Source organism: Lathyrus oleraceus, chromosome 5, assembly GCF_024323335.1.
Source record: "Lathyrus oleraceus cultivar Zhongwan6 chromosome 5, CAAS_Psat_ZW6_1.0, whole genome shotgun sequence".
In the NCBI taxonomy this organism is placed as follows: Eukaryota; Viridiplantae; Streptophyta; class Magnoliopsida; order Fabales; family Fabaceae; genus Lathyrus; species Lathyrus oleraceus.
The window spans coordinates 462,942,670-462,969,547 of NC_066583.1; the positions used below are offsets into that span (position 1 = coordinate 462,942,670).

The window sequence follows — 26,878 nt, forward strand, 5'->3', positions numbered from 1 at the left end:
GATATCAAACTTTTGTTTAAGTACAATCAAAGGAGAATGATGAAATTCAAAAATACAAAATCATTACATGTATGCTTTTGTATAGAACATTGTTGGCGATGTAAGGCATTGTTTCAATTCCCCAAACACCGGAGGTATAAGGAAGATAATCCATAGTCAATCCCTTCGAGCCAAGGAGTAACAGTTTCTTTCTGAACATAAAACCCTCAATCTTTAACCCGGGGCTGGGTAGTCATCAATTTGTTTGACCATGCGTTCAAACTTTAAAAAGGGAGTGTCTTATCTGAGGATCAACCATATCTTATTACAAGAGGTCAAAAACCACAAATTCCTAGGTTGTCCCTCACCAACAGAGGAACGAGGTAGTCACAACTCCTTCAAGTTAAACAAACAGATGTCACACGATTTGTTCAATAAAAAAAAGAAACGAGGAATCTAAAATCGAAAAAAGAAAAAGAAAGAAAGCATGTTAAGTCGAAAACTCGAAAACGAGTGACTTAGGCAAAAGTTAGACATCCCAATGGATTGCAAATTGGAATCATTTCAGCAAAAATTAGGGAAATCAAAAATCGAAATCAGAAGAAAAATCCTCAGCAAGAACAAATTTGTGTGGCCACAAACCAAACAGAATATGGGTGACTGTTGTAACACCCAAAAATTTTAAGGTATTTAAATTATAAATATTTGTCTCAATAACTTTTTATGAATTGTTATTTATTAGATGGGTTATTTTATGCGTAAGAAATTTAAATAAATTTTTAAACCATTAAGTTTATTAAATTAGTATACGTTGTGTTTATTTATTCATGAGATGAAAAATATGAATTCTACAATAATTGACTTTTATTTAAATTCAAAGTTATCCATTGTATGTATTTTATTATTTTATTCAAAGTGGTGGTGATACAATATTTTTTCCTAACATAATACATTATTTGATGAGTTATTATATTATGATAAATTGATTTAAAAATATGTATCTTTTTCTCAAAATGATTTATTTCTACTTGAAATTAGAATTATTAGAATTATTTTATAAATGGTCAATTTAGTAAATTGAAACACCCTTTATTTTATTTAAGTAAAAGTACATAATTTAGTTTAATTAATTAGTGAGAATTACATATTTTAATCACTTAGAATAGTTAATTTAGTGAGAATTTCATATCTCTATTTTTATTGAATAAGTAAAAACCATGTTTTATTCATTTATTTAAATTAATCAATTTGGTGTGAAATGATAAATAAATAATCGAATTATTCACAAGTTTAAGGGAAAATAAATAATCTAAAATTTGAGAATATGTGTGTTGTTGTTAGTAGGATTTCATAAATTAAGTTTGAATTAATATATTCAATAGGTCTAAAATAAAAGAATATGTGTCTTATCATTTCCTAATTTAAGTTTGAAGGAATTAAGTAGTGCATATGCTATTATTATATGAATTATGAATGGACAATTATGAGTGGGAAAAACAAAAGGATACATAACTTGTATATAGAAAAGTAACGTGAAACATCGTATGAGTGAGAATGATCAATTCTTAGATAGGTGTGTTATAATCACTGGGAATTGAATAGTTAAAATAAAGTAATATTGAATTAATTTAATGAAATGGTATTATACACATTCCACTGTCATAAAACATATAATTAATTAATTAGTTTTCTCTAGTGCTTCTTTTAGTAGGAGTCATTCATGTTTCTCTTCTTTCCCAACTTCAATTCCTATAAATACTCACAAACTCATCTCATATATCACATGCAAAAAGAAAAGAAAAATTACACAAATAAAATCATTACTCTCTTTTTACTGCCACCTATCTTGCGCATTTCTATGTTGCGGAAATTCTTAATAAAATGGAGTATTAAGCACTTGATCGTTTAAAATTAGAAAACGCACAAGGTAAGAGTTTTTTCTCCATACACTCATACTACATAAGGACGGTGTTGTGAGTTCTGATTTGATTCACATTTATATATTTTATTGTTAATTATATTTTAAATTAATCATTATATTTAACTTTATTTTATTAGTATATTATTATACTTTATTTGTATGAATCTGTTTAATAGTAAGAGTATTATAAATTTTAGCATAATATAATAATAACGCAAATATCAAATCTCCTTACCAAATAATATAGTGAATTTTATGATCTAAATTAATTTGTTAGTATTACGATACTACTATTATTACTTTTATTATTTAGTCACTAAATTGCTACTATGTGTCTTTTGAAACTTTCACTATGCAAGTACTCTTTTTACCTTAATGTGTGCACTTTCTCTATTTTTTGTTTTTGCCGGTGGTTGACATACTAGGAAAATATTATATAATATTATCTAACTGAGTCAAAGTATCATTTTTGTAAATAAAAAGAAAATAGATAGTGTTGGTTTTATGAATTGGCATCAATTTTGGTAAAACTTAGTGTTATCACAAGATGTCACGCTTATAGTCTTGACATGTGATATCAGCTTTCTACAGGTTGTTTGATATGGTTGTGCAAGATTTATTCAAGATGTCAAACCCGATGTTACGACATGTGCATACAGAACATTCAGTCTGAATGTTATGTATTTTGTTGTTGCGCTTTTCATGCAAGTCTTTGTATGCTTATGTGGAGATTGCGTGCATTATTCAAGGAGTAATTCTATTTAAAGCCAAAATATTATGTTTCCCAAAAAGGAATGATTCGTTGCTATTTCTTAGGGAATACGTAATAAATAGAATTAGGGTTTCGTGCTACCCAAGCCCATTTAGAAAGCTTATATTTAAAGACTATGTAAACCCTATTTTATAGATAGAAAACACGAACGGTGAAGTGAGTGAGTATTAGGGTTTTAGTCTTGTATGCGTTTGTGAATTGTGAGCCATTCATCCATCTTGTTGATGTGTGAATTGGACTGAGTTTTTGAGTTGTAATTTTTCCACTCTAATCTTTGAAGTACGAGTGTATTTGTTTACTTGATTGAAGCTTTTAAGCAAGATCAAGTGTGTGTCCTTGAAGTGTGTCTTCTTTCTTTTTGGCATTTGTTCTAGTATCACTGCTGTGATTGAGGGGGAGTGAGTAGGGTCTCATGTCTAAGAGTTCTTAGATAGAAATCACACGGGTAGAGATTAGGTGAAAAGACTGTAACTTGAAGTTGTTTGCTAAGAGTCTTTGAACTAATTTTGTTTAGTGGATTTCCTTCCTGGCTTGGTAGCCCCCAGACGTAGATGTGTTTGCACCGAACTGGGTTAACAATTGCTTGTGTCGTTTTTCAATTGTTTCCTGGTTTTTATTTTATTCATATTTCACTTGTTGTTTAGATATTAGTGTAGTGACATTACGTTCGACATCTCATATCTGATACCAGAATTTTAATTGGTATCAGAGCAGGCATCCTGCTCTGGTTCTGGGTGAGATCTTGGGACGTTACTTTCTGGTACTATGGACAGAGACGGAGGATCTGTAAACAGACCACCAATTCTGGATGGATCTCACTATGATTACTGGAAACCTCGGATAATAGCCTTCTTGAAATCTTTGGACAATAAGACTTCGAAAGTTGTTCTAACAGGCTGTGAACATCCTTTCATTACTAAGGATGGACAAGTTACAACTGATAAGAAGCCTGAGGAAGAATGGACCGAGGAGGAGGATGAACTAGCTCTTGGAAACTCTAAAGCATTGAATGCTATATTCAATGGGATTGATAAGAACATCTTCGGACTAGTGAACAATTGTGAGGTGGCTAAAGATGCTTGGGATATTCTCAAACCCACTCATAAAGGTACCTCTAGAGTGAAGATGTCTAGATTGTAGCAGCTTACTACCAAGTTTGAAAATTTGAGGATGAAAGAAGATAAGAGTATTCATGATTTCCATATGAATATTCTTGATATTGCTAATTCCTCAGGTGCCCTGGGTAAGAAGATGTCAAATGAAAAGCTTGTGAGGAAAATTCTCAGGTCACTTCTCAAAAGATTTTCCATGAAAGTGACAACCATAGAAGAATCTCAATATATCTACAAGATGAGAATGGATGAGCTAATTGGATCCCTCCAAACATTCTAGTTGAGAATGAGTAATGGATCTGAAAAGAAAGTCAAAAGCATAGCCTTTGTGTCCAACACTAAAGATAAAAAGGAAGAAAGTAGTCAAGATACTGATGAAGGTATGTCAAATGACTTAGTGTTACTTGGAAGACAATTCAACAAAATCCTGAAGAGGATGTATGTGAGGTCAAAGTCTAATGTCAAGAACAACTCCTTTCACATCAGTAGGTCCAATGATACTGGAAGAAGAACAAGATCTGAAGAAAAATCCAAACATGGCAAAGGAATTTAGTGCCATGAATGTGAAGGGTATGGTAACATTAAAGCTGAATGTGGGACCTATCTCAAGAAACAGAAGAAGAGTCTTGCTGCTACTTGGTTTGATGATGACTCTGCCAATCTTGTGATTGCCTTGACTGGGAGATGTGATCCTGATGAAGATTTCAGTGATGATGAATTAGCTACTTCTTACAAGAAGTTGTGTCTCAGAAGTGAAGAAGTGTGTCAACAAGTGGAGAATCAGAAGAACTGATAGCCCAATTAGAGGCTGAGAAGACAGAACACTTAGAAACCATTTCTAATTTGAAGATTGAAGCCTTGTTCCTGAATTCCAAACTGGATGAGATGACTAAGTCTGTCAGAATGCTAAATACTGGATCTGACACCTTAGACAAAATCCTCCAGGCTGGAAAGATGGCAGGAGACATGACTGGCCTTGGGTTCAATGAATCTTCTCCTGATTGTAGTCCCTCTGATAGCAAACCAAAGATGTCACATCAGGTGTCTCAACTTCACAAGGGAAGACAACATAAGCATTCAAAATGAAAATACCAAAGATGGAGATGTCATTATTATGGGAAATTTGGTCACATAAAACCATTCTGCTTTAGGTTGTATGGTTATCCCAGTCCTACTCATCAATCTAGATCCAAACAACATATCTCTTCTAACAAAAAACGTTGGGTTCCTAGGGTTGGTTCTACTAACTTGATAGCTCACACTTCCTTCAGAGTCTCAGCCAAAGAAGATTGGTACTTTAACAGTGGATGCTCCAGACACATGACTGGAAGCAAAAATCTGTTGGTTGACCTCCAATCTCATGTCACCGGCTATGTAACTTTTGGTGATGGAGCAAAGGGTGAAATCAAGGGGATTGGAAAGCTAAACTGCTCTATAGTTCCTAACCTTGATAATGTGTTGGTTGTTAAAGGATTGACTGCAAACCTAATCAACATCAGTCAACTATGTGATCAAGGTCTCAATGTGAACTTCACAAAAACTTAATGCTTGGTTACTAACGCAAAAAATGAAGTGATCATGAGAGGAGTCAGATCTAAGGACAACTTCTACATATGGATTCCTCAAGAAACTAGCTATTTATCAATATGTGCTCTAGCTAAAGAAGAAGAAGTGAAACTATGGCATCAAAAACTGGGTCATCTGCATCTTAAAGGGATGAAAAGGATCATATTTGTTAAAGTTGTCAGAGGAATCACAAAATTAAAGATTGAAGAAGGAAGAGTATGTGGTGAATGTCAGATTGGAAAGCAGACAAAGATGTCACATCAGAAGATCAAACATGACACCACATCTAAAGTGCTGGAACTTCTCCACATGGACTTGACGGGGCCTATGCAAGTGGAAAGTCTTGGTGGAAAAAGGTATGCTTATGCTGTGGTGGATGACTTCTCTAGATATACCTGGGTGAATTTTACAAGGGAAAAATCCGATGTGTTTGATGTGTTCAAAGACCTTTGCCAAAGACTTAAAAGAGAAAGAGAGAGTCATGTTATCAGAATCAGAAGTGATCATGGGAAAGAATTTGAAAACAGTAAATTTGTTGATTTTTGTTCATCTGAAGGGATTGGACATGAGTTCTCTTCTCCCATTAAACAAGGGACCCTCTATCAGAATTCAGAAGGATCATCCTAAAGATCTCATTATAGGAGATCTAAATAAAGAAGTCACCACTAGATCAAGGGAAGTGATCTCACATGCCTGTTTTGTGTCAAAGATTGAGCCTAAGAATGTTAAAGAAGCTTTAACTGGTGAATTATGGATCAATGCCATGCAGGAAGAGTTAGGCTAATTCAAGAGAAATGAAGTATGATATTTGGTTCCAAGACCTGAAGGAATAAATGTTATTGGAACACAGTGGGTATACAAGAATAAATTTGATGAAAAAGGTGTGGTTACTAGGAATAAAGCAAGGTTAGTAGCTCAAGGATACACTCAAGTTGAAGGAGTTGACTTTGATGAAACATTTGCACCTGTAGCTCGCATGGAGTCCATTAGATTATTGCTAGGAGTGACATGTATTCTGAAGTTTAAACTGTTCCAAATGGATGTGAAAAGTGCCTTATTAAATGGCTACTTGAATGAGGAAGTATATGTTGAACAACCAAAGGGATTCACAGATCCAAATCTTCCAAAGCATGTGTATAATTTGAGGAAAGCTCTTTATGGGTTGAAACAAGCTCCTAGAGCTTGGTATGAGAGACTCATAGTGTTTCTCATTGACAATGGATACAGAAAGAGAGGCATTGATAAGACTTTATTTGTCAAAGATGAAGGAGGAAAGCTCATGATTGCTCAGATCTATGTGGATGATATTGTGTTTGGTGGGATGTCAAGTAAGATGGTTCAACATTTTGTTGAACAAATGCAGTCTGAATTTGAGATGAGTCTTGTTGGAGAACTAACTTATTTTCTGGGCCTGCAAGTCAAGCAGATGGAAGATTCTATCTTTCTATCTCAAAGTAAATATGCCAAGAATATAGTTAAGAAGTTTGGCATGGAGAATGCAAGCCATAAGAGGACACATGCTCCTACTCATCTGAAGTTGTCTAAAGATGAAAATGGTGTCAATATGGATCAAAGTCTCTACAAAAGCATGATAGGGAGTCTGCTATATCTTACAGCAAGCAGACCTGACATTGCTTTTGTTGTAGGTGTATGTGCTAGATATCAAGTTGAAACAAAGGTGAGCCATATAAACCAAGTGAAAAGGATCCTGAAATATGTCAATGGCACTTGTGACTATGGGATGCTATACACTCATGGATCTGATTTTGTGTTGTCTGGCTATTGTGATGTTGATTGGGCTGGAAGTGTTGATGATAGGAAAAGCACATCAGGAGGATGTTTCTTCTTGGGGAATAATCTAATATCATGGTTTAGTAAGAAGCAAAGTTGTGTTTCTCTGTCTACTGCTGAAGCTGAATACCTAGCAGCTAGAAGTAGTTGTTCTCAACTGGTGTGGATGAAACAAATGCTGACTGAATACAATGTCACACAAGATGTCATGACATTGTACTGTGATAACCTGAGTGCTATAAACATCTCAAAGAACCCTATTCAGCACAGCAGGGCTAAACATATTGATATTCGTCACCATTTTATTAGAGAACTTGTGGAGGATAAGATTGTAGCCTTAGAGCATGTTGCTACTGAGATGTAGTTAGCTGATATTTTTACAAAGGCCTTGGATGCAAATCAATTTGAATTCCTGAGAGGGAGATTAGGGATTTGCATTTATGAAAATTTGTAGCAATTAATATGAAGTGGAGAAAGTACTCAAATTATAGTCTATTTTCCTAAAATAAAGTGCCCCTATTATGGTAAATCATTACCTTGTATTGGAAATACCATCTATTCCATCTTCACACGCTACCCCCATAGCCTCATTACCTACTCCAACTATTCCATCTTCCTTTTCCTTCACCCCAAACCTCTGCTAGGGCAACCTTACTTTTTCCAGAAAAACTCCAAAATGTCACAACATCAAGATACATCTGCTTCTAAAAATACTAAGTCTACTCCAAAATTTAGTGTTCCTCCCATGGGCGTCCCTGATGATGAGATTCTGGATGTTGCTCCTCTCTCTGTTATTCCCGCCGCGAACATTGATTTGGACCAACCCATCTCCATTGATGCCTCCGCTTCTGCATGTTCCAATCAAGGTAATCCCTCTAGTATTCCGTCTGGTTCAACTCCTGTCACTAAGTATAAGGAAGAAACACAATATACTGATCGTGTTATAAGAGACATAGTTACTAGAATTCTTAATGAAGGCCACTCTATGAAGGGGGTTTCTACTCCCCTTGCTCAAATGTATCCCCCTCCTGAGGTTGAACAACCTAGTGGTAAGGGTGATGATTCCTCCAGTTTTGAAAAGGCCTTGGCTGCTGAAGGGTTGCGCTCTCTAGGGCAAACTGTGTCTGAGAAAGGGAAATTTGTGGCCTCTAACACGGCTAATGCTTCCCACTCTGAGAAGCATGATGATGCAAATGTTGTGATTGATCTAGAGGATGGTAGCTCTAATGATCAAGAGGAAAGCTTGATTCATCACATAAAGCCAAGTGTGGCTAAACGCATGAAGACTCGCAAAGGAAAATTTGTGGCTGAACTTATGTCATCTAGAGAAGCTAAGAAGACTGTTGTCATTGGTCCCTCCAAACCATGGAGCAAGGTTGAAATAAAGAAGAGGAAGGTCAGAGATGATTCTGAGCCTGAAGAGGATGTTGAGGAAGATGTCCCTGACATCTCGCCTGCGAAGAAAACTACTGTTAGGAAGTCTCCTGTTAAAGTACCTGATGTTCATTTGGATAACATCTCCTTCCATCTTGATGATGGAGCTGCTAAGTGGAAATTTGTGATTCAGAGAAGGGTAGTTGTGGAAAGGGAGTTATGAAAAGATGATGTTGAAGTCAAGGAGGTCATGGACCTGATACAAGTTGTTGGGCTTTTGAAGACTGTCGTTGGGTTCTCTCAATGCTACAAAGGTTTAGTCAAGGAATTTATTATTAATATTCCTGAGGATATTTCTGATAAGAACGACAAGGAGTTCTGCAAGGTGTATGTGAGGGGTAAGTGTATAACATTCTCTCCTACTGTTATTAATAATTTTATAGGCAGAAATAATGAGGGTGCAGGAGAATTAGAGGTTACAGACAATCAGGTTTGTAGGGAGATTACAGCTAAGCAGGTGAAAGTTTGGCCTTTTAAAAAACATCTTCCTGTTGGGAAGTTGACTATCAAGTATGTTATCCTGCATAAAATAGGAGTTGCTAACTGGGTCCCTACCAACCATATCTCCACCATTGCTAATACTCTTGGAAGGTTTATTTTTGTTGTTGGGACAAAAGTGAAATTTGACTATGGTAGATATATGTTTGATCAAATCATCAAGCATTCAACTACTAATGCAGTTAAGCTGCCAATTGCTTTTCCCTCTATGATCTGTGGAATTATCTTGAATCAACATCCTGGTATTCTGTCCTTAAATGATTTACCTAGTAGGAGAAAACCAGTTATGTCTATGCACTACAAACTCATTGAAGGCAGTCATGTCGAGGATATTGTCATGACATCTGCCATGAGGAGGCCAGTCTCAAAAGTTTGAGCAATTGCTGAGCTTAAGGAGACATGCAAATATCTAGGTGAAGGGATTAGGGTAGCCACAACTAGAAAACAATCTTTGGAAGCCTTGATTGAAAGCTTGGAGCAGGTTGAGGGTGAAAATGTTCAACATGCTAATGTCATCCATGAAGAAGAAGCTGAAGCCCACACCTCTAGTGAGAGGTCTGCTAACAATGATGATGCGAGTGGAAATTCTGCTTCTAGTGTTGTTGAAGAGGCTGCAAACTCAAGCTCTACTGAGTAGCTATGTTGGCTTTGGTCCCTCTTGTTTTGATGGTTTTCTTGGTTTTTTGGGGGATTTCTTTGTGTGTGTTTTTTGTTTGTTTCTCAGAATTCTTACAGCTGTGTATGTACTTGGTGATGTAACTCTTTAACTTCTGGTATTTCTGTTAATGACTAGATAGACATTTATTTAGTCTCTTTTGGCTAAAAAGGGGGAGAAGTAGTTGTAGATGTAGCTGAGTATCTTAGCTTAGCTCTGTAGTATTATTGTTGCTCTGCTTGTCTGATACAGGGGGAAAATTTTGGTGTTTATTTGTTTGGTACAGGGGGAGAATTCTATGTGTTCTGTTTGTGTGAAGCAGTGTGGTTGTTGCTTGTTGTGGACTGGCTTAAGGGGGAGCTGTTGTGTTCTGCGAAGTTGCATGGACTTGAGGGAGAGTACAAGCACTTGTGTGTCCTGATGTTTACAAGTTGTTATTTTTGCTAGTGATGTGTGTATGTTTTTTTTTGCTGCTGAACTGATGTTTTGATTGATTTCTTGTGAACGTGTGATTTGTTGTTTGTTTTCGCCAAAATTTTCCAAAGGGGGAGTTTATTGGTTCTATGAATTGGCATCAATTTTGGTAAAACTTAGTGTTATCACAAGATGTCACGCTTGTAGTCTTGACATGTGATATCAGCTTTCTGCAGGTTGTTTGATATGGTTGTGCAGGATTTATTCAAGATGTCATACCCGATGTTATGACATCTACATACAAAACATTCAGTTTGAATGTTATGTATTTTGTTGTTGCGCTTTTCATGCAAGTCTTTGTGTGCTTATGTGGAGATTGCATGCATTATTCAAGGAGTAATTCTATTTAAAGCCAGAATATTTTGTTTCCTAAAAAGGAATGATTCGCTACTATTTCTTAGGAAATACACAATAAATAGAATTAGGGTTTCATGCTGCCCATGCCCATTTAGAAAGCTTCTATTTAAAGACTATGTAAACCTTGTTTTATAGATAGAAAACACGAACGATGAAATGAGTGAGTATTAGGGTTTTAGTCTTGTGTGCGTTTGTGAATTGTGAGCCATTCATCCATCTCGTTGATGTGTGAATTGGACTGAGTTTTTGAGTTGTAATTTGTCCACTCTAAGCTTTGAAGTACGAGTGTATTTGTTTACTTGATTGAAGCTTTTAAGCAAGATCAAGTGTGTGTTCTTGAAGTGTGTCTTCTTTCTTTTTGGTATTTGTTCTAGTATCACTACTGTGATTGAGGGGAAGTGAGTAGGGTATCATGTCTAAGAGTTCTTAGATAGAAATCACACGGGTAGAGATTAGGTGGAAAGACTGTAACTTGAAGTTGTTTGCTGAGAGTCTTTGAACTAATTCTGTTTAGTGGATTTCCTTCCTGGCTTGGTAGCCCCCAGACGTAGGTGTGTTTGTGCCGAACTGGGTTAACAATTGCTTGTGTCATTTTTCAATTGTTTCCTGGTTTTTATTTTGTTCATATTTCACTTGTTGTTAAGATATTAGTGTTGTGACATTACCTTCGACATCTCATATCTGATACCAGAATTTCAGATAGCATTATAAAGAAACAAAATAAATAAGTATATAGAAAATATCTAAGATCTATTTATATTCATGGCAAATATAAGATAGCTAATATAATCATTTTATTATATATATATATTGCTATGGCTAGGCACGGTATTGATCTTTGTGAAATAAGTTATATATTCCTTTTGCTCTGTAAAGAATATATGTCAAGAAGATTAATCCATGATACCTTGTGGTCACATGTGTGATTTATCGGAAATGATTTTATTATATTATATGGACATGCATCATATAGGATATGTATAGAGGTGTCATTATGTTATGCTTTTGTGGCAAGTTGACGCTTTCCGGCCTTTGTGGCAGTAGCTTTTGTGGCAAGAATGATGCTTTTAGGCCTTTATGGTAGTTTTCTCATTAAAATGGGTTTTATATTGACGCTTTTCGGCCTTTGCGGCAGTTTTCCCATTGGAATGGGTTTTATATTGACGTTTTTCGGTCTTTGTGGCAGGAGCCTTTATGGCAGTTTTCCCATTGGAATGGGTTTTATTTATCTGGATCATTTGTGTCATTTGTGTATCATGTAGTTTTTATGGTCACATTGCATTTCACATGACATAAACAACAAAACTAATAATTGTATTTTGAATTGGTGAAGTTTTGTTATTAATTTATGACATTTTCTTATGGGGAGTATGACTCAATATGGATAAGGAAATTAACCCTTTACAATTATGATTTTAAGTACAGAAGGAAAAAGAAATTATTGAATATGTTTCTTGAAGCGTGCACGGGGGAAAACAGGGATTTTTGAAATATTAATATTTCATGTAATAAATAAAATGTCATGGTACACTATTTCTATTTCAATAAATCTTGAGACTTTTAAACCCGTTTAGAAATGCAGACGTGATCTTTCCGCTAGGAATATTCGAACGACTTCTTAATTTTAATTAAGTTCACTTTCTCTAGTTATTTTATAAATATTCAAAGAAAATATATATCCGTAAAACTTTAAATAATCTAAGTATTACAAATATCTCAGATAAAATTTTGGGATGTTACAACTGTCACTCTGAAAAACCTCGTTGGATCGTTAACCGTTACCTCTACCATTCAAATTCCCTTTTGGAAGATGAGTGCTTATGTCAAACTAGATGAACATAGGACTGGAGAACAACAAGGAGAATGGGTGGGTAAGAATAGGTTTCGAGCCATAGATCTTTTTTTCTTAAACTGTGAACCAGGCCACGTTACAATCCTTTAAAGACCTAATTGAAGCAGGGTTACTTCGAAAGTGTATTGTAGTAGGATCGTGTTAAAACTGACTCCTAAATGATTTTTTTATCATTTGTGTTGGTATTGATGTGGCATCCCAATTAGTAGTTCATTCATTATATGTCATAATTCCAATGAACATGCTTGGGTTTCAAAACTAACATAAGCATAACATTGCAATTATCACTTCCAAAATGAACATGTTTTACTCGTGAGTAAGCATTTGACATCAAGAAAGTGTCTATAATGAGCATGAATTAAGGAACTTAATGACACCAAAGGATAGAACACTTGAGGACTTCATGGAGCAGGGGCAAGTCACTTCAGTTGATCACGTCAAGGGGCAGAATGCCTGAGGACTCCGTTGAGCAGGGGTAAACCACTTTAGTCAATCCCATCAAGGGGAGAACGCATGTAGACTCCATTGAGAAAAAAGACAAGGCACTTCAAGATTCAGTCAATCTAGGGCAATCACATTGAGGAATATCTATAAGATCTAGTGAGTATGGGGCAATCATGTTGATATTCAAAAAATCTCTATAAGACCAGTAAGTATGAGGCACTCCCTCAAAGATCAACCAGCCAGAGGTGAAGTTACTTCAAGGCGCATACTGGGGCAGGTCACCTCAAGAGCACAAGAAGTTCACTGCGTCAAGAGATGGTTAATTAGAGGTATACAATTCCAAGAAGTCGGGGAAGATCAGACCAAGATCGTCTACGACAAAGTTGCTTCATAACTTGTGACAGGGGCAATCCATGCAGATACCCAATAGATTGGGGCAAGACAGTCCATAAAGAGCAAGTTCCTCTTCATACTTTCAGATCATCTCAGATCAAGCCTGGGGCATCATAAGACCCAGACCAGACTTGTCACTCTCTAGTAGTATCAAGAGACTAGGATGTCGGGAAGTTAAGCTAGACACATCCCATAACCCATCATCATGAAGCCTTGTAACCAAGCATAATATATCCAGTGTCCACCATACCAGACCTAAACTTGGGGAGTTTGTAGACCCTTAAGACCAATTGTATAAATTGTCATGCATTATTCATATCATTTTGTTCATGCATATCATCTGACATACCATGAAATATCTCCCTAACAAGTTTAAGCCCAATCTTCATTGGCCCCCCCTTCAAAGCCCAATTCTCATTGGCACCCTAAAAGATAGATTGACTTCGTTTGAATCCTTGTAAAAAAATTGGGTTGCTTTCCTAGAAAAGTTTCCCAAGTTTTTTCATTTGTATTAACCTTTTGTAAGTCCTCGTTTCCTTTTACGCGAGAAAGTCATTGTAGTGTTAAATCCATGACCATCAAGTTATGGATAAGTTTAGCGTCAATAAAACCAGAGTCGTCACCACGCTTTTATTGTTTCCAAAGGAAAAGGGAAAAGTACAAACAAAACCCAAAAATAAGATGTTTTCAAATGAAAACTAATAAAATTCCAGAGATTACAGGTAAGGGGGTTGGTTACACAGAGGGAAGGTGTTAGCACCCAAAGTGTCCTAAGTACACCTAGGGAGACCTTTTTATGTATGCATATGTGTTTGGTATAAAATATGTTTGAGAAAAATAGAGTGTGGGGATGAGAAAAGAATTCATTGATTATATTTTTGTGTTTGACAAGACCTTCAGACTTGTGCCTACGTACCAACATAAAAATGAGAGATCAAAACCTCGTAGTTCGTGGTAAAAATTTCAAAGTTGGTGAATTGTTTTTAACAAAAGGTTTTAAATGTAAAGGCACAAAGGGCCAAAAGTTTGAATGGAGTTGTTAGTTCTTTTTGTCCTTTTTTAAAATTTTAAGTCAATATGGTTAAGTTTATTTACAAGTTTGATTTAAGAAAAAGTTGGAAACTTAATTGGCATAAGGTCAAAGTTTCTAATCTTTAAAACAATGTCTAACTTTGAAATCACAAGCAAAGAAAGTTTTTGAAAATGGGGAGATATTTTGAAATTTAAGAAAGTGGGAGGAAATGAAGACGTTATCCTAAGCATAAATTTAAAAGTTAAGAGTTGAAAAGATCTGACCAATAAGATGCAATCCAACAGACAAGAATGTTGTATAGAAAAGACATTTTTTCTCTGGACTTTGAGTCAAACAATAATCAATAAGCAAATAAGTAATATCCATACATTATGAAGATCAGGGCATCAAATAAAGATAGCTACATCCAAGCAAACAATCCCAAAAGCTAGCAATCTTCTTTGTCTTCTCATGTATCAGATGAACTATTCCTTGATCAACTCAGAACAAAGCATCAGACACAAGATCAAAATAACAATTAAGCACAAAGATAGATTAGTAGATGAATTCAAACAAAATCCAAGTCTTGCATCAGGTGAAGGCTCAGTTCAATATAGCTCAATCTCAAAATTTTGGCATTGGCCAAGTCCTTTTTGCATAGGGAATGTTGCCTAATTCTAATTCCAAGAGTTCAGATCAAGATCAACAGTCCACCAGATGTTTTTTAGGGTTTTTATCGTTATTAAGTGTTTTAAGGTCCTAAAACCATAAACAAAACCAAAACACATAAACAATATATACAATCACAAGATATGACTCAAATGAGCAAAGTGAAAATGACATAAGCATAAACAAGTTAAATGAAATGTAAATGGCAAGGAATGATAAATGACTAAAATTTAAATTGCATAAAGTAAATGACTTGAAAGTAAAGAAATATTAATAAGAATTAGTCAAATGTTAGTGAAAAGTTACTCAAGTATTAGTGGTGATTTTTAATTGATTAAGTCATTCTTTGGAGAACACTTAACCATTCATTCACAAGTATGAATCCTTAAACCAAGACATCTTCCATGAGAAGGGCTCGAACTTGGATAATTAAACAAGTATGCCACTAACTCTCATAAAAGGAAAAAAGGTCAAGTCTCCACAAAATTCCATGAAGAATGGGAGACTTGCAAACTCACTTACTAGAATGATATGCCATTATGGTCAAATTTAGCTCTATGTTAAGCAATCGTAATTGGACTTATGTAGAAGTCACCACTATCTGAGGTCAAGCAATAAAAATTTAGGTGTTAATGCATGTTAGAGATTTGGTATGAAGAACCAAACACCTAAAACATACCACACACTAAAAGAAAATATCAAGAGTGAGGGACCTATCTCAATCATACTTGTATTGGTTCATCTGACACAAGGTCATTGATGAACCAATTAGCCTTAAGACATTAGAGATTTAATTGTCCAAATGAGGGAATGGAAAGAGTAGGGATGAAGATGAAGAGGGAGGGGAAGATAGAAACACAAATTGACCAAGGGAGGATTTTCATCAAATCAAAACCATCCATTCATTTTGGAAGATGAAATGTACATTTCATGAATCCCCTAAATCCAATGGTTTTGATCCAACAAAAGTCAAATCAACCTTGACCAAGGCCCAAACAGAAAGTCAAACATCACAAGACTATAAAAATGGCTCAACAATATTTTTAAACATTAAATCAATTAAAAATCCAATTAAAAGTGAATTAAAATACATTTATATTTGGTCAAAACCTAAAATCCCTTCAAAATACCAAATAAATGGCCAAGGGATTTATCCTAGATCAAACAAGGCCAACGGACCTTAGACAAAAAAATTCACTATTTTTGAAAAGTCAGAAGTATTTTTAAATAATTAAAAATATGCATAAAAACATTTAATTCATAAAAAATATCAAAATTAATCAAAAAAATAATTTTAAATCAGAATATGAAAGAGAAAAATATTTAAAGATTTTTGGTGAAAGTACCAGACTTTTTAGCTTAAAAATGAAATTAATATGAATTAACAAAATAAAAGGTTTAAATGAAAATTCAGAAAATAAAAAGAAATTAGAAAAAACAAGGGCCATCAGATCTCCCTTATTATTTGAGGTGGCAGATCTGATGGCCAAGCGCGCACTTCCATCATGTTCTGTAGTCAACGCGTGTACACGTGTGGTAATCAGGAAGGAGGGTTGGGATTAAAGCATTCCAATATGATCAGATGGCCAGGAGGTGTGCCAACACACCACCGGAGCTAGGGCTCCGGTCATCTTCTTCGGTGACCTCGACCAGACTGGTCCAACTTCATCTCAGTGGAAAATGAAAAACAAGGACACTATTTCAAAGAGAAAATGCTCAGGATCTCGAATTTGGCCTTAATTTTCTCCAAATCCAAGTATATAAAAAGATACATGGATTTGAATTTTGAGGATCATGAACTGAGTTGCTTCAATTTGACCTCAAAGCAACTCAATCTTGTTGCCTACATTGGTGGGACTTCAGCCAACCAAAAATCAAGGAGAATGGTGAATAATTAAGAGAGAATCGAAGAGATGAAGTTTCTGAAAATTCACCTTCGAGGGAACTTGAATCTTGCTTGATCTTGCTTCCAATTGGCCTTGGCTTGACTTTAGAAGCTTGCAGGAGTTAAATTGGATCAAGGATAGGCTTGAATTCTTGGAGTTTCAACTTCAAAACTGAAGTGAAATTGAAACTCGATTTTCAATTGAGAACCTTCAAGTTTATCCTCTAATTGTGAGATTTAGGATTGGAGGTTCAAAGTTTGGCCAAGGTGTCCCCAATTCTGAGCATGAGGGGTCTTATTTATAGGATATGCATTTGCTTTCTACACACTTCATTAAAAATGCCAAAAATAGAAATCTCCCTTGCATGGATGCATGGGAGTGTGATAGGCCCATCCAATGATGCCAAATGATCCATAATTTTGTGTTATACAACCTGAAATGATGTCACATTACCATGCATGAAGGAAATGAATGTTAATCATAAATCTTAGCAAATGGAACCTTGTGAAGAACTCATGCGCAAATCCCTTAATCCTTGGCCAAATAAGATGATATTAAACTTTTTGGAAAGGTGAGATCAAGAGGAACAACTTTCATGTTGAACACATTTACATTTGAAGCTTGGATTATGATGAATTTTGAGGTGGAAGTTTGGAAAATCAAAGATAAATGAAATTGTTCTAAGTACTAAGCCAAATGTTCACTTCTTCCACCTTGAATAATTTTTGCTATGGGCTTCAAATGGAAATAGTTCCTTCATAAAATTTGTATATATTTCAAACCTCTTTAATTTGGTCACAAATTTTACCTAATTTGGATTTGGAATGAAGGAGTTATGTATTTTAGAAGTTGAGGAAAATCTCTTGTTCAATGGTAATGGCCCAAAGTGACCTATAATGTTTCCTCTTGGCTCCTGTATTTGCAAGTTGAATTTGAATTTATTAAAAGAATCAAAGTTGGATAGGACATATTTAATTTGATCATGAAACTTGAATGACCTTCATCTCATAAATATTGAGCATGTTATGGTCCTTGGAAGTTGACCTCCTAACTAAGGTTCGGACAAATTGACCTATAATCTTTCACCATATTAAATAACTTTCCAAGAAAAACATAACTCTTAACTTAAACGCTAATGTTTTTCGGAATGTCATAAGGAGTAAATTTTATCTTGGATTCATTTTCATGAGACAAAAATTGTAGGAGATAGGGTCTAGTGAACCCCAATTTTGACCAGTTGACTTTCTCTAGTCAACCACCATAAACCATCTTGCAAACTTGAAGTTCTCTTGATCTTTGGGACTCGTGGAGGATCATATATGCATAATATGATGTAATATGAAGTATCCTTTGAAGTATTTGATCAAATGATGAAGAAACTTACTGAGGAAGTCACACAAGATACCCAGATGAATTAGGGTTTCCAAGGTAAACAAGTTTCAGACTCTTGATGATTTCTTGATCAAAATGATAAATGAAGATCATATTGATCCATATATGATGTCTAGAACCAATGTGAACCATCTATTGATTGATCTATTTGCATTGAGGGTCTCAAACTCTAGATATGAGCTTGATGGAGCATGGGTGGATACACACACTACCTACAAAAGAAGTAAACTATACATTAACATATTTATTGCATTTTGGTTAGTAAACAAAGTATGATACAATAAAATGTGCTTGGTGACCTCCCCAAACCCAATGGATAAGGGGTAAGGAGGATTCCAATGTGTGATCCCAAAGCCAATGCATATGATGAGAAAGCATGAGTGATCTTAGAGTCAAAATTGGGGTCTTACAGCTACCTCTTGAAGCTAGCGGAAATATACCCGAACGTATCGCACGCTCGAACATACAAAAGAGTCTCCATCAAACTTTATTTATCCCCAAAGGGAAGGGAAAACATCGATAAAACCCGGGGGAAAGAGATATAATGGGTAAGGAAGTCGATTATGCAAGGGGGAGGTATTAACACCCCAAACATCCCTGGTACTCCAGGGGAACCGTTTTGATTGTTCTCGCTCAAATAGGTGTGATATCTAAATATTACTCGCAAAAGAATGGGAAAAGGAAAGAAAATAGATAAAGTGCTTGGTGAGGATTGGGGCCCTCATGCCTACGTATCCTCATAGTGCAATGAGGAATTCAGAGCTTCGTAGTTCAAGGAACTAGAGGCAAGAGGTGTAAAGAAAGGTGATACAAGGTATGATTTGAGCCAAATAATAGTGTGATTTGAACTCCAAAAAGGGGTGAGGACGTGAACCCAAGAGTAAACAGGTATGAACCGACAAGTGGGGGTGTAGAGCACTTATATCACTATACTGGAACAACCGAAAAGAGAGGAATTAGGTGTTTGGGATGAGAGCCAAACAACTCTTGGTTCACAAGGAGGTACAAGATTGAGCACAAAAGTATAGTATATTAGGCTCAAAGATTAGGTATATCACATGGAGTGAAGGAAGGTAGTATACAAAAGTATCATGGAGATGAACGGAATTAAGTGACCGAAGTCACAGAATAGAAGAACTTGGTAACAAGTGACTGAATAAGTATTGTTTGAAATCGAAAGGTGAAAGTGTATTGGAATCCATAAGAGAAATGAGATTTCTACCATAGAGGGAAACAACGTTAACCGATACGTGGACTAGCAAGCTGCCACTGTAGGGTTTTGGCTAAAAAAGAAGGAATTAAATGTTTGGGATGAGAGCCAAACAACTCTAGGTATGAAATGCAGACTATTCGTTAGGCGTTCTAAAAGGGTATGTATGGAATTCCAAGGAAAGTGTATTTCGATGTCAAAGAGACAGATATGTCATTGGGTGAACGATTTGAGATCGAAGTTAGGTAATGAATTGTGAAAGATATGAATGGTGCCCTAAGGCGAAGAAGGAATAATTAGAAGTGTGCTCGCCAAGGATTCGTATCCTCGTGCCTACGTATTCTCATTGTGCAATGAGAAAGTCAGAGCAATCGTAGTTCAGAACTACGAGAATAGAAAGAGAGATATTTGTCTAAGCAACAGGGACTCACAAGACAAACACCAAGTCAAGGAAGGATTGTAGTATTGGAATGCAAGGAGTAGTGTGTCACTTGCTGGGGAATTGACAATTCAAGATCAAATCAGGATAGTAGCTTGAATCCAAGAGAAGGATGGACTCTTAATCGAAGAGCAAAGTGGTGTGTTAGCCGAAAAAGAATTAATTGAATGTTTGGGATGAGAGGCAAACAACTCTCGGTTGTAGAGATGGACTGTCATCAGGACGTCCTAAAAGGATGGACAAGGAGTCCAAGGAGAATTATGATTGATCTCAAAAAGATGGTATTGGTTGAGTGAATGGAGAGTGATCCATGGGATAGATAAAGTAGATTGATAAATAAGATAGCTCGCGAAGAAACCGGGTTCTTCTGCCTACGTACCCTTATAGTGCAATAAGGAAATCAGAGCTTTCGTAGTTTAGCCCACTAAGGTTGAAAACATGATGATGAAGGAAAAAGAAAATGGATGATTGAGATTGAAATGATCTGAATGGAATGATTGATAATTGAATAAAATGAAGAATAGATAGACTCGATAGTTACTGGATGATGAGAGTCACACTAACTTTCAAGTGGAGAGAGAAGAGTCTTTGTAGTTGTTTCTTGCATTGATGATGAAGACCTTATCGATCGTTTGATTCGAATTGGACCAAAGTCTATGAATGGAGGTGAATACGATGAGCGCTAGGTCATACGTCCCATACCCAAAGATACTCAGAATGGGGGTAGGAATACTCCAGTCCCACTCATTCTCCATTACTTAAGGCTCGTATCATATAACTTGATTCATGGTTGATAAGTTGTTGATTGTTGTCCTTGCTTTTATTGTTTTTGCTTTTGCTGTGAAGAGAGAGACTTGTCAATCGTATGGTTAGAATTATGATAAAGTGTATGAATAGAGGTAAATATGATGAGCGTTGGGTCATACGTCTCATACCCAAAGATACTCAGAGTGGGGGTAGGAATACTCCATTCCCACTCCTTCTCTATTGCTTAAGGCTCGTGCCACACACTTCTAACTTTGATTTGACAAGCTTTTGAAGATGCCACCTTTGATGTGCTTGAATAATCCACTGCTTGGTATGACTGAGGATTCCTTGATTGAAGATCTTGTCTTGAGGCCTTGAGCTCCACAGCTTGGAAGAAAAGTCTTATTAAGTGACCAAGGGTCTTTTGGTCACTCAATTTAGACTGTGGGATTATACAAGTTCAAAGGATTTAATTAATCAAAATTGCTTTTGATAAATTTAATCATGGGTTTGGATTTGTTTTTGTGGGGAATTAGGTTAGGATCTAATTGAAGTTAGTAATTGTTAGAAACTATCCTAAGGGATCATGCATTAGAAGTTGATTGAATATTTTAAGTTAGAAGTCCTAAGGGAGCATGTCAAAATTGGTCAAAATCATGATTAACATTCTATGTTAAGTCCTACAATTATTAGCAAATGATTGAATTCTAATCCTAAGAGGAGCATGCAATTTTAACACAAAAATACCAAAATAAGCCTAAAAGGGGCAAAATGGTCAATTGTGAAAATATGTCTAATTCTAACCATGGTTTAAAGTTGATTAAATCATAAAGATGAATTCTAATCCTAATGTTGAAAATGGGATTATTCTAAATTTAATCAAAGGTTTAATTATCTCTAGTTAAAAATCCTAATTAAAATCCTAATTATCAAAATCAACCTAACTAATCTAATATTAACCTAGTATTAAATTGAAAAACAATAAAAAAAATGAAAAAAAATAATAGCAAAATTAAGCCCACGATCCCAATTTCAATTCCAGATAGGGGGTGCGCTTTCAAAATGCGCGTGAGATAGCAAAATTAAATGTGGGCTTTGGCAAGCCCATTATCCAACTCAATCACCAGTTACATGGGTGTGCACTAGTAATGGCAGTGTATGAAATGGAATTTTGGTGGGCTTGGGGATAGTTAAGCCCAATGGGAACCAACAATGGCCAAAGCATTGACTTGTACAAGTCAACAAATTTGAAAACGTAATCACGCGCGCCATTATCTCCCTCCACTCACCTACAGTTCACCTATCTTAAATCACCACCACCATTGGATGCACGAAGCTATGCTAAACATGAATATGGAAACGTATTTGGGAAATGGTTCTCGGATTGGTCGAATCGAGCCTAAACAGTGGAAGAACCCTAGCCTCTCAAAGTCAAATTAAATGGCGCTTGTCCTGAATCAACCTCTACCACCATAGGGCTTTCACTCCCTAGCCTAGATACTACACTTCAGTATGTTCAATTTAATAAAACTTTACAGAAGATAGAATGGACTTACCGGAGAAGACGATCGGAAACTTCAACAGGTGAGTTCTTGATCTCGTTTTGCACGTTCCTTCTTCCTCTTTCTTCTTCTTCTTCTTCTTCTTCTTCTTCTTCTGGATTGAGAATGATGAGCAATGCAGTGGTTAAGCTCAAGCTAAATTGAAGCTTCAAGGTGAAGCTTCAATGGCTTTTCTGTGAGAGAGTGGGAGAGCTTTGGTGAGGGTGAGGGAGGAGATTGCAGGGTGAGAGTGAATTCGCACAAAATGCCAAGGCCTGAAAATGAGAGAGGTGAATCTCTTAAATAGATTTTAGGTTTGGACCTTGTTAGCTTTGGACTTAGGTATGGAGTTGGTTAAACATGGTTTGGAGTTAGTTGGACTTAACTCACTGAGTTAATTGAAAACTCAGTTAGTTATGTTAGGGAAACTCAGTTAGTTATGTGAGTTGATGTTGGTTAGTGAGTAAGTTAACTTGAAGTTTGAATGGCCACTGCAGGTTATGGTTAAGTTGCAGTTATGTTAAAATGATTTTGGTGACCTGTTATTCAAGTTACAAGTTGAGTTTAAGTGACCCTGACCTTGGCTTGGAATAATGAAGAATGCATATTAGTAGCCTTGGTGCACCAACTGGCTGTAGCAAGTAACAATAGAATTAGGATTAACTAAATGAATTAAATGTAACTTGCTGAACTGGTCATTGTTAAGTGCAAATTTGTTTTGGTTTGCATTTCTGAGATGATGAATGTGGTGTTTTGGTTCAATGTTTACTTATTTCTCTTGCTGCATCAAATTTGGCTATGGTCATGCAATGCCCACTGCTATGGATTCTGTTGTGGATTATGGCTTGTGGAGGTTTACACTGCTATCTGTTTAGAACCTATTGCCATGCTTGAATGGATATGGTGTATTGGTGATGCCAGCTGCAGGTATGCAAATGGTTTTGCATTTCCTTGGATAATGATGCTCTTGATCCAGGTTGGATGGTTGAGCCAAAGACCTCTCCTGGACCTCTCTTGATTTCAAGGTTTATTCACTTGTTTGGATGGATTGCTACAATGCTAATGTGCTTGACATAGGTTTTGAATATTATGCTCAGACTTGGTTTGGCTATAACTGATAGTGGAAGCATTTTGGTGTAGGCTTGGAACAGGGTGTTGTCCACAATTGTGTGGATGCGATGTTGTTGAGATGCCCCTGCTTCAGATTCAGACTTGGTCATATGATTGTTATTCGCAGTGCACCTGTGTGAACCATGTTAAATCCTCCTACCAGGTAAGCTACCATGTCTGTTGTTTTGTTAAGGTGTAATGTATTAACCATGTAGGCTTAAGGTGGAAACAAGTTTTGAAGGTTTAACTTGGTGTTGATTTGCAAGCGTGAGTTAGTAAATGTATGGTCGTGTTCTGGTTGTGCAGGGTGATGCTCATGAGTTTGTCCTCAAGGTTCTTGATCATGTGGTAATCATGTTTGTGGCCTGTAGGTTGAATTTGTTTTCAAGTTGCCTTGCTAGCAGGATTTAGGAACTCACTCAAGTGGCAGCAGGTTTTGTGTTGCATTTGGTTCATAGCATTAGAGCATGCATGCTGCAGGTATGTTGTAGGAGGTCATGTTGGACTTGGTTCTGTATCAGGTCTGAGGCATTATGGCTTGGTTTATTTTGCATTAGCTCCTATGATTTCGTATTGCTTCTGACTTGGACTTGTGGTTATGACAAGCAATAGTGGTCTGGTTTTGCTATGAGCAATAAGCAATGTTTTTATGTTGCATTAGGCTGGCATTTGAAATAATTGTGCACATGGTTTGCAGGTGCAGGATGACAGTGCATCATTCATGTTGGGTGTGGTGTGTATGCTAATCCTACTAATGGACATAGCTTAGAAGACTTGGCATTGTTGGACTATTGTACAGGTCATGAGCTTCCTTCCATCGAATGGGCATGATTTATTATGCAGTCAAAAGCTTGTACATTGTTTTCGTTTGGTCTTGCTATAGGTCTTGGTGCAGGACTTGGTGTGTCCTAAGATAGGTTACTCATTATGCATCATTGTCCTATCTCTGTTTGAGATCCATGACCTAATGCAAACTGGTTTTGCAGGTTGTTGCTGCTTCATGGCTGCTGCAGGAATCTTAATGACAAAATGTTGTTCGTGTGAGACCAAGACCAAACTCAAGCATCAACTTTGGCCAATGTAAGTGTGATGTCTAGCACAACTGTGATACTTGGTTGTAGTAACTGTAAGACCATGTAAGCCATGTAGAACCATGGTTGGCCAAACCAAAAGGACAAGCCAAGCCAAGGTGCACATGAGGTTAACATGAGAAGTTTCTTGGCCAAGAAGATACAAAGTCAAATTCATCACACAAGACTCTTGGATGGTGAACAAAGGCTAAAGTGGATTAGATTAGGTTTAAAAGGGTCAAAAGGGGGAAGGTTGACTTTGGTCAAAGTTGACCAAAAAGTCAATTGTTGACCAAAGTCAACAATTTGTCAAAATTCATCTTTCTTTGTATTTTTCTTGTAAATGGACATTGAATTGATGTTTATGGGTGATTTTGGGTTTTTGGATTTTGTGTTGACTTTGGTCAAAGTTGACCAAAAAGTCAATTGTTGACCAAAGTCAACAAATTGGTCAAAATGTCAAACTTTGTATTTTCTTATGTTGAATCACATGGAATAGTTTAAAATGATATGAAATGGATTAACAAATGATTTGAAATTGGTTTCCAAATTGTTTGGACTTTTGAAAAATAACTTGACTGATAATGTATATGAAGAAAGCCATCAAGTGAGACCATAAGATTAGGGTTTTGACATAATGTCCATGTATCAATGGCATGACCAACAAAATGGCTTGAAGCACAAGGAATTTGGATATTCAGATGATCAGGACCAAAGGCATACCCCCCAACCATATGGATAGAATCATTGACTTGGGACCAAGACCAATACTCCAAGAAGGGTTAGGCCAAGCAAAATGACAGAGGGTAAAGATTGAAGGATCATGAGTACACAATGAGGCCACCAAGTTCATCTGATTCCCATCTTCTAATTAGGGTTTTGGAGACCAAGATAAGGCCTGGGTGAAGCTCCATAAAGTCATGCCTTGAGGAATTAGGGCTTTGAAGACCCTAGACTGTCTGGCCACACCTTTGTTGAAATCAAACCTTCACCACCATCATTAGGGTTTCACATCCCATATGTTGATGATGTGATCATACCATGCCTTTGGGCTTTGATATCTATGTAAACCCTAGCTTTATGATTCCAAGTTTCTTCTGAATCCATGATGAATGATGTGTGTGGATGAATTATAAATGTATGCAAGTCATCTCCTGATCAAGTGATTAGATGCATATGTGAGAAAGGGAAGGGAAAATTTAGGGGTACAACAGTTGCCCCTATTTAATCTTCTTAGACCTGAATACAGGAATTGCGGAAGCTTTTCAGGTATTCAAGATAGAAGAGGATTAAATACCTACGTGCCCGAAATTTGCCGGACCAGGTGGTTGGCTTTATTACCAGTGTGGAGAAGATGTTTTATGCAACATGATGTATGCTTATTTTTTTTATGATGCATGTTTTTCCTTGTTTGTCGCATGTAGGGATGAGTCTTTATTGTGGTATGAACTCCGTCTCGTCATCGAGAATTAGAACATGATTGTTGAGAAGTTTTAATTGGTGCCAATGTTGCCATTACGGGATTCCTCACCTGTTAAGGAATACTGAAAGGCTGGAATCCCCCACGATGTCTCAGCTGATCGAATGTCACAGGTATCCAAGTAACACCACTGTTGAGTCACTGGTCATTTATCAGGTTTATCGGGTTTTAACGGTAATGCAAAGTGTTTCTCTTTAATGTAGCTTTTTATTATTCCCCGGAATTTTAAAGCATTATGCGAGTAAGACAAGCCAGTTATTTTGCATACAAAACATAGAACAAACACGTTTGATGGAATAAACTGATTTTATTGATATAGAATTTGTACATATGGTGAGTACAAGGATGCAGAGGCCCTTAATGAGGACGTTGCAAAAATTGAAAAAAAAAATTGAAATGGCAATGGGAAATATTTTTGTATGATTTTCTCCATTGGTTACAACATTGTCCTTAGTCTACCATATAATCTGAATCCCAAGACCTTGCTTCGGCTGATGGTGATTGGATCGGTCCTTGGTCCTCCGATATCTAGCTTGTAGCGTGTAGACTCAAGGATCATAGTCGATGCCTTTATCCCTAACTTTTGCCTGGATCTTTCAATTCTTTTTATCCACCGGGATGCTCCTTTTTGCCTAAGCCTCCCTTTCGGGTTTTAGGCTTAGCGAGCTTCATACGTGTTCCCTAACTTATGCATGGACAAATCATTTTTTGGTCCATCGGGATAGCCATTTTTGCCTAGATTCACCTTGCAGAGGTTAATCTAGCGGGCTTTCATCATTTCTTTTTAGGCATAATATTTTTTGACTATTTCTGCACTCACTCGCGAAGGCAAATCTTCCTTATCCATTATTGTGAGGATTAGAGACCCACCTGAGAAGGCCTTTTTGACTATGGAAGGTCCCTCAGAGTTAGGAGTCCATTTGCCTCGTGGGTCTGAGTGAATAGCAGAATACCTCTTGAGCACGAGGTCTCCAACGTGGTATGCACGAGGAAGAACCTTTTTATCAAAAGCTTGTTTGAGACGTCTTTGGTATAACTGACCATGACAAACGGCCATCAAAACGCTTCTAATCA

The 26,878-nt window shown here is 36.5% G+C and overlaps 1 protein-coding gene across 1 annotated transcript; it reads left to right on the forward strand.

Moving 5' to 3' along the window:
• The first annotated feature begins 7,817 nt into the window (after positions 1-7,817).
• LOC127081353 (uncharacterized) lies at positions 7,818-8,738 on the forward strand. Its single transcript, XM_051021617.1, has one exon. The coding sequence runs from the start codon at positions 7,818-7,820 to the stop codon at positions 8,736-8,738; it is 921 nt and encodes a 306-aa protein (XP_050877574.1).
• The last annotated feature ends 18,140 nt before the right edge of the window (positions 8,739-26,878 follow it).

Bases quoted from the DNA above. Each gene is read 5' to 3' on its own strand.
- LOC127081353 (XM_051021617.1), top strand. From the start codon at position 7,818: ATGTCACAACATCAAGATACATCTGCTTCTAAAAATACTAAGTCTACT.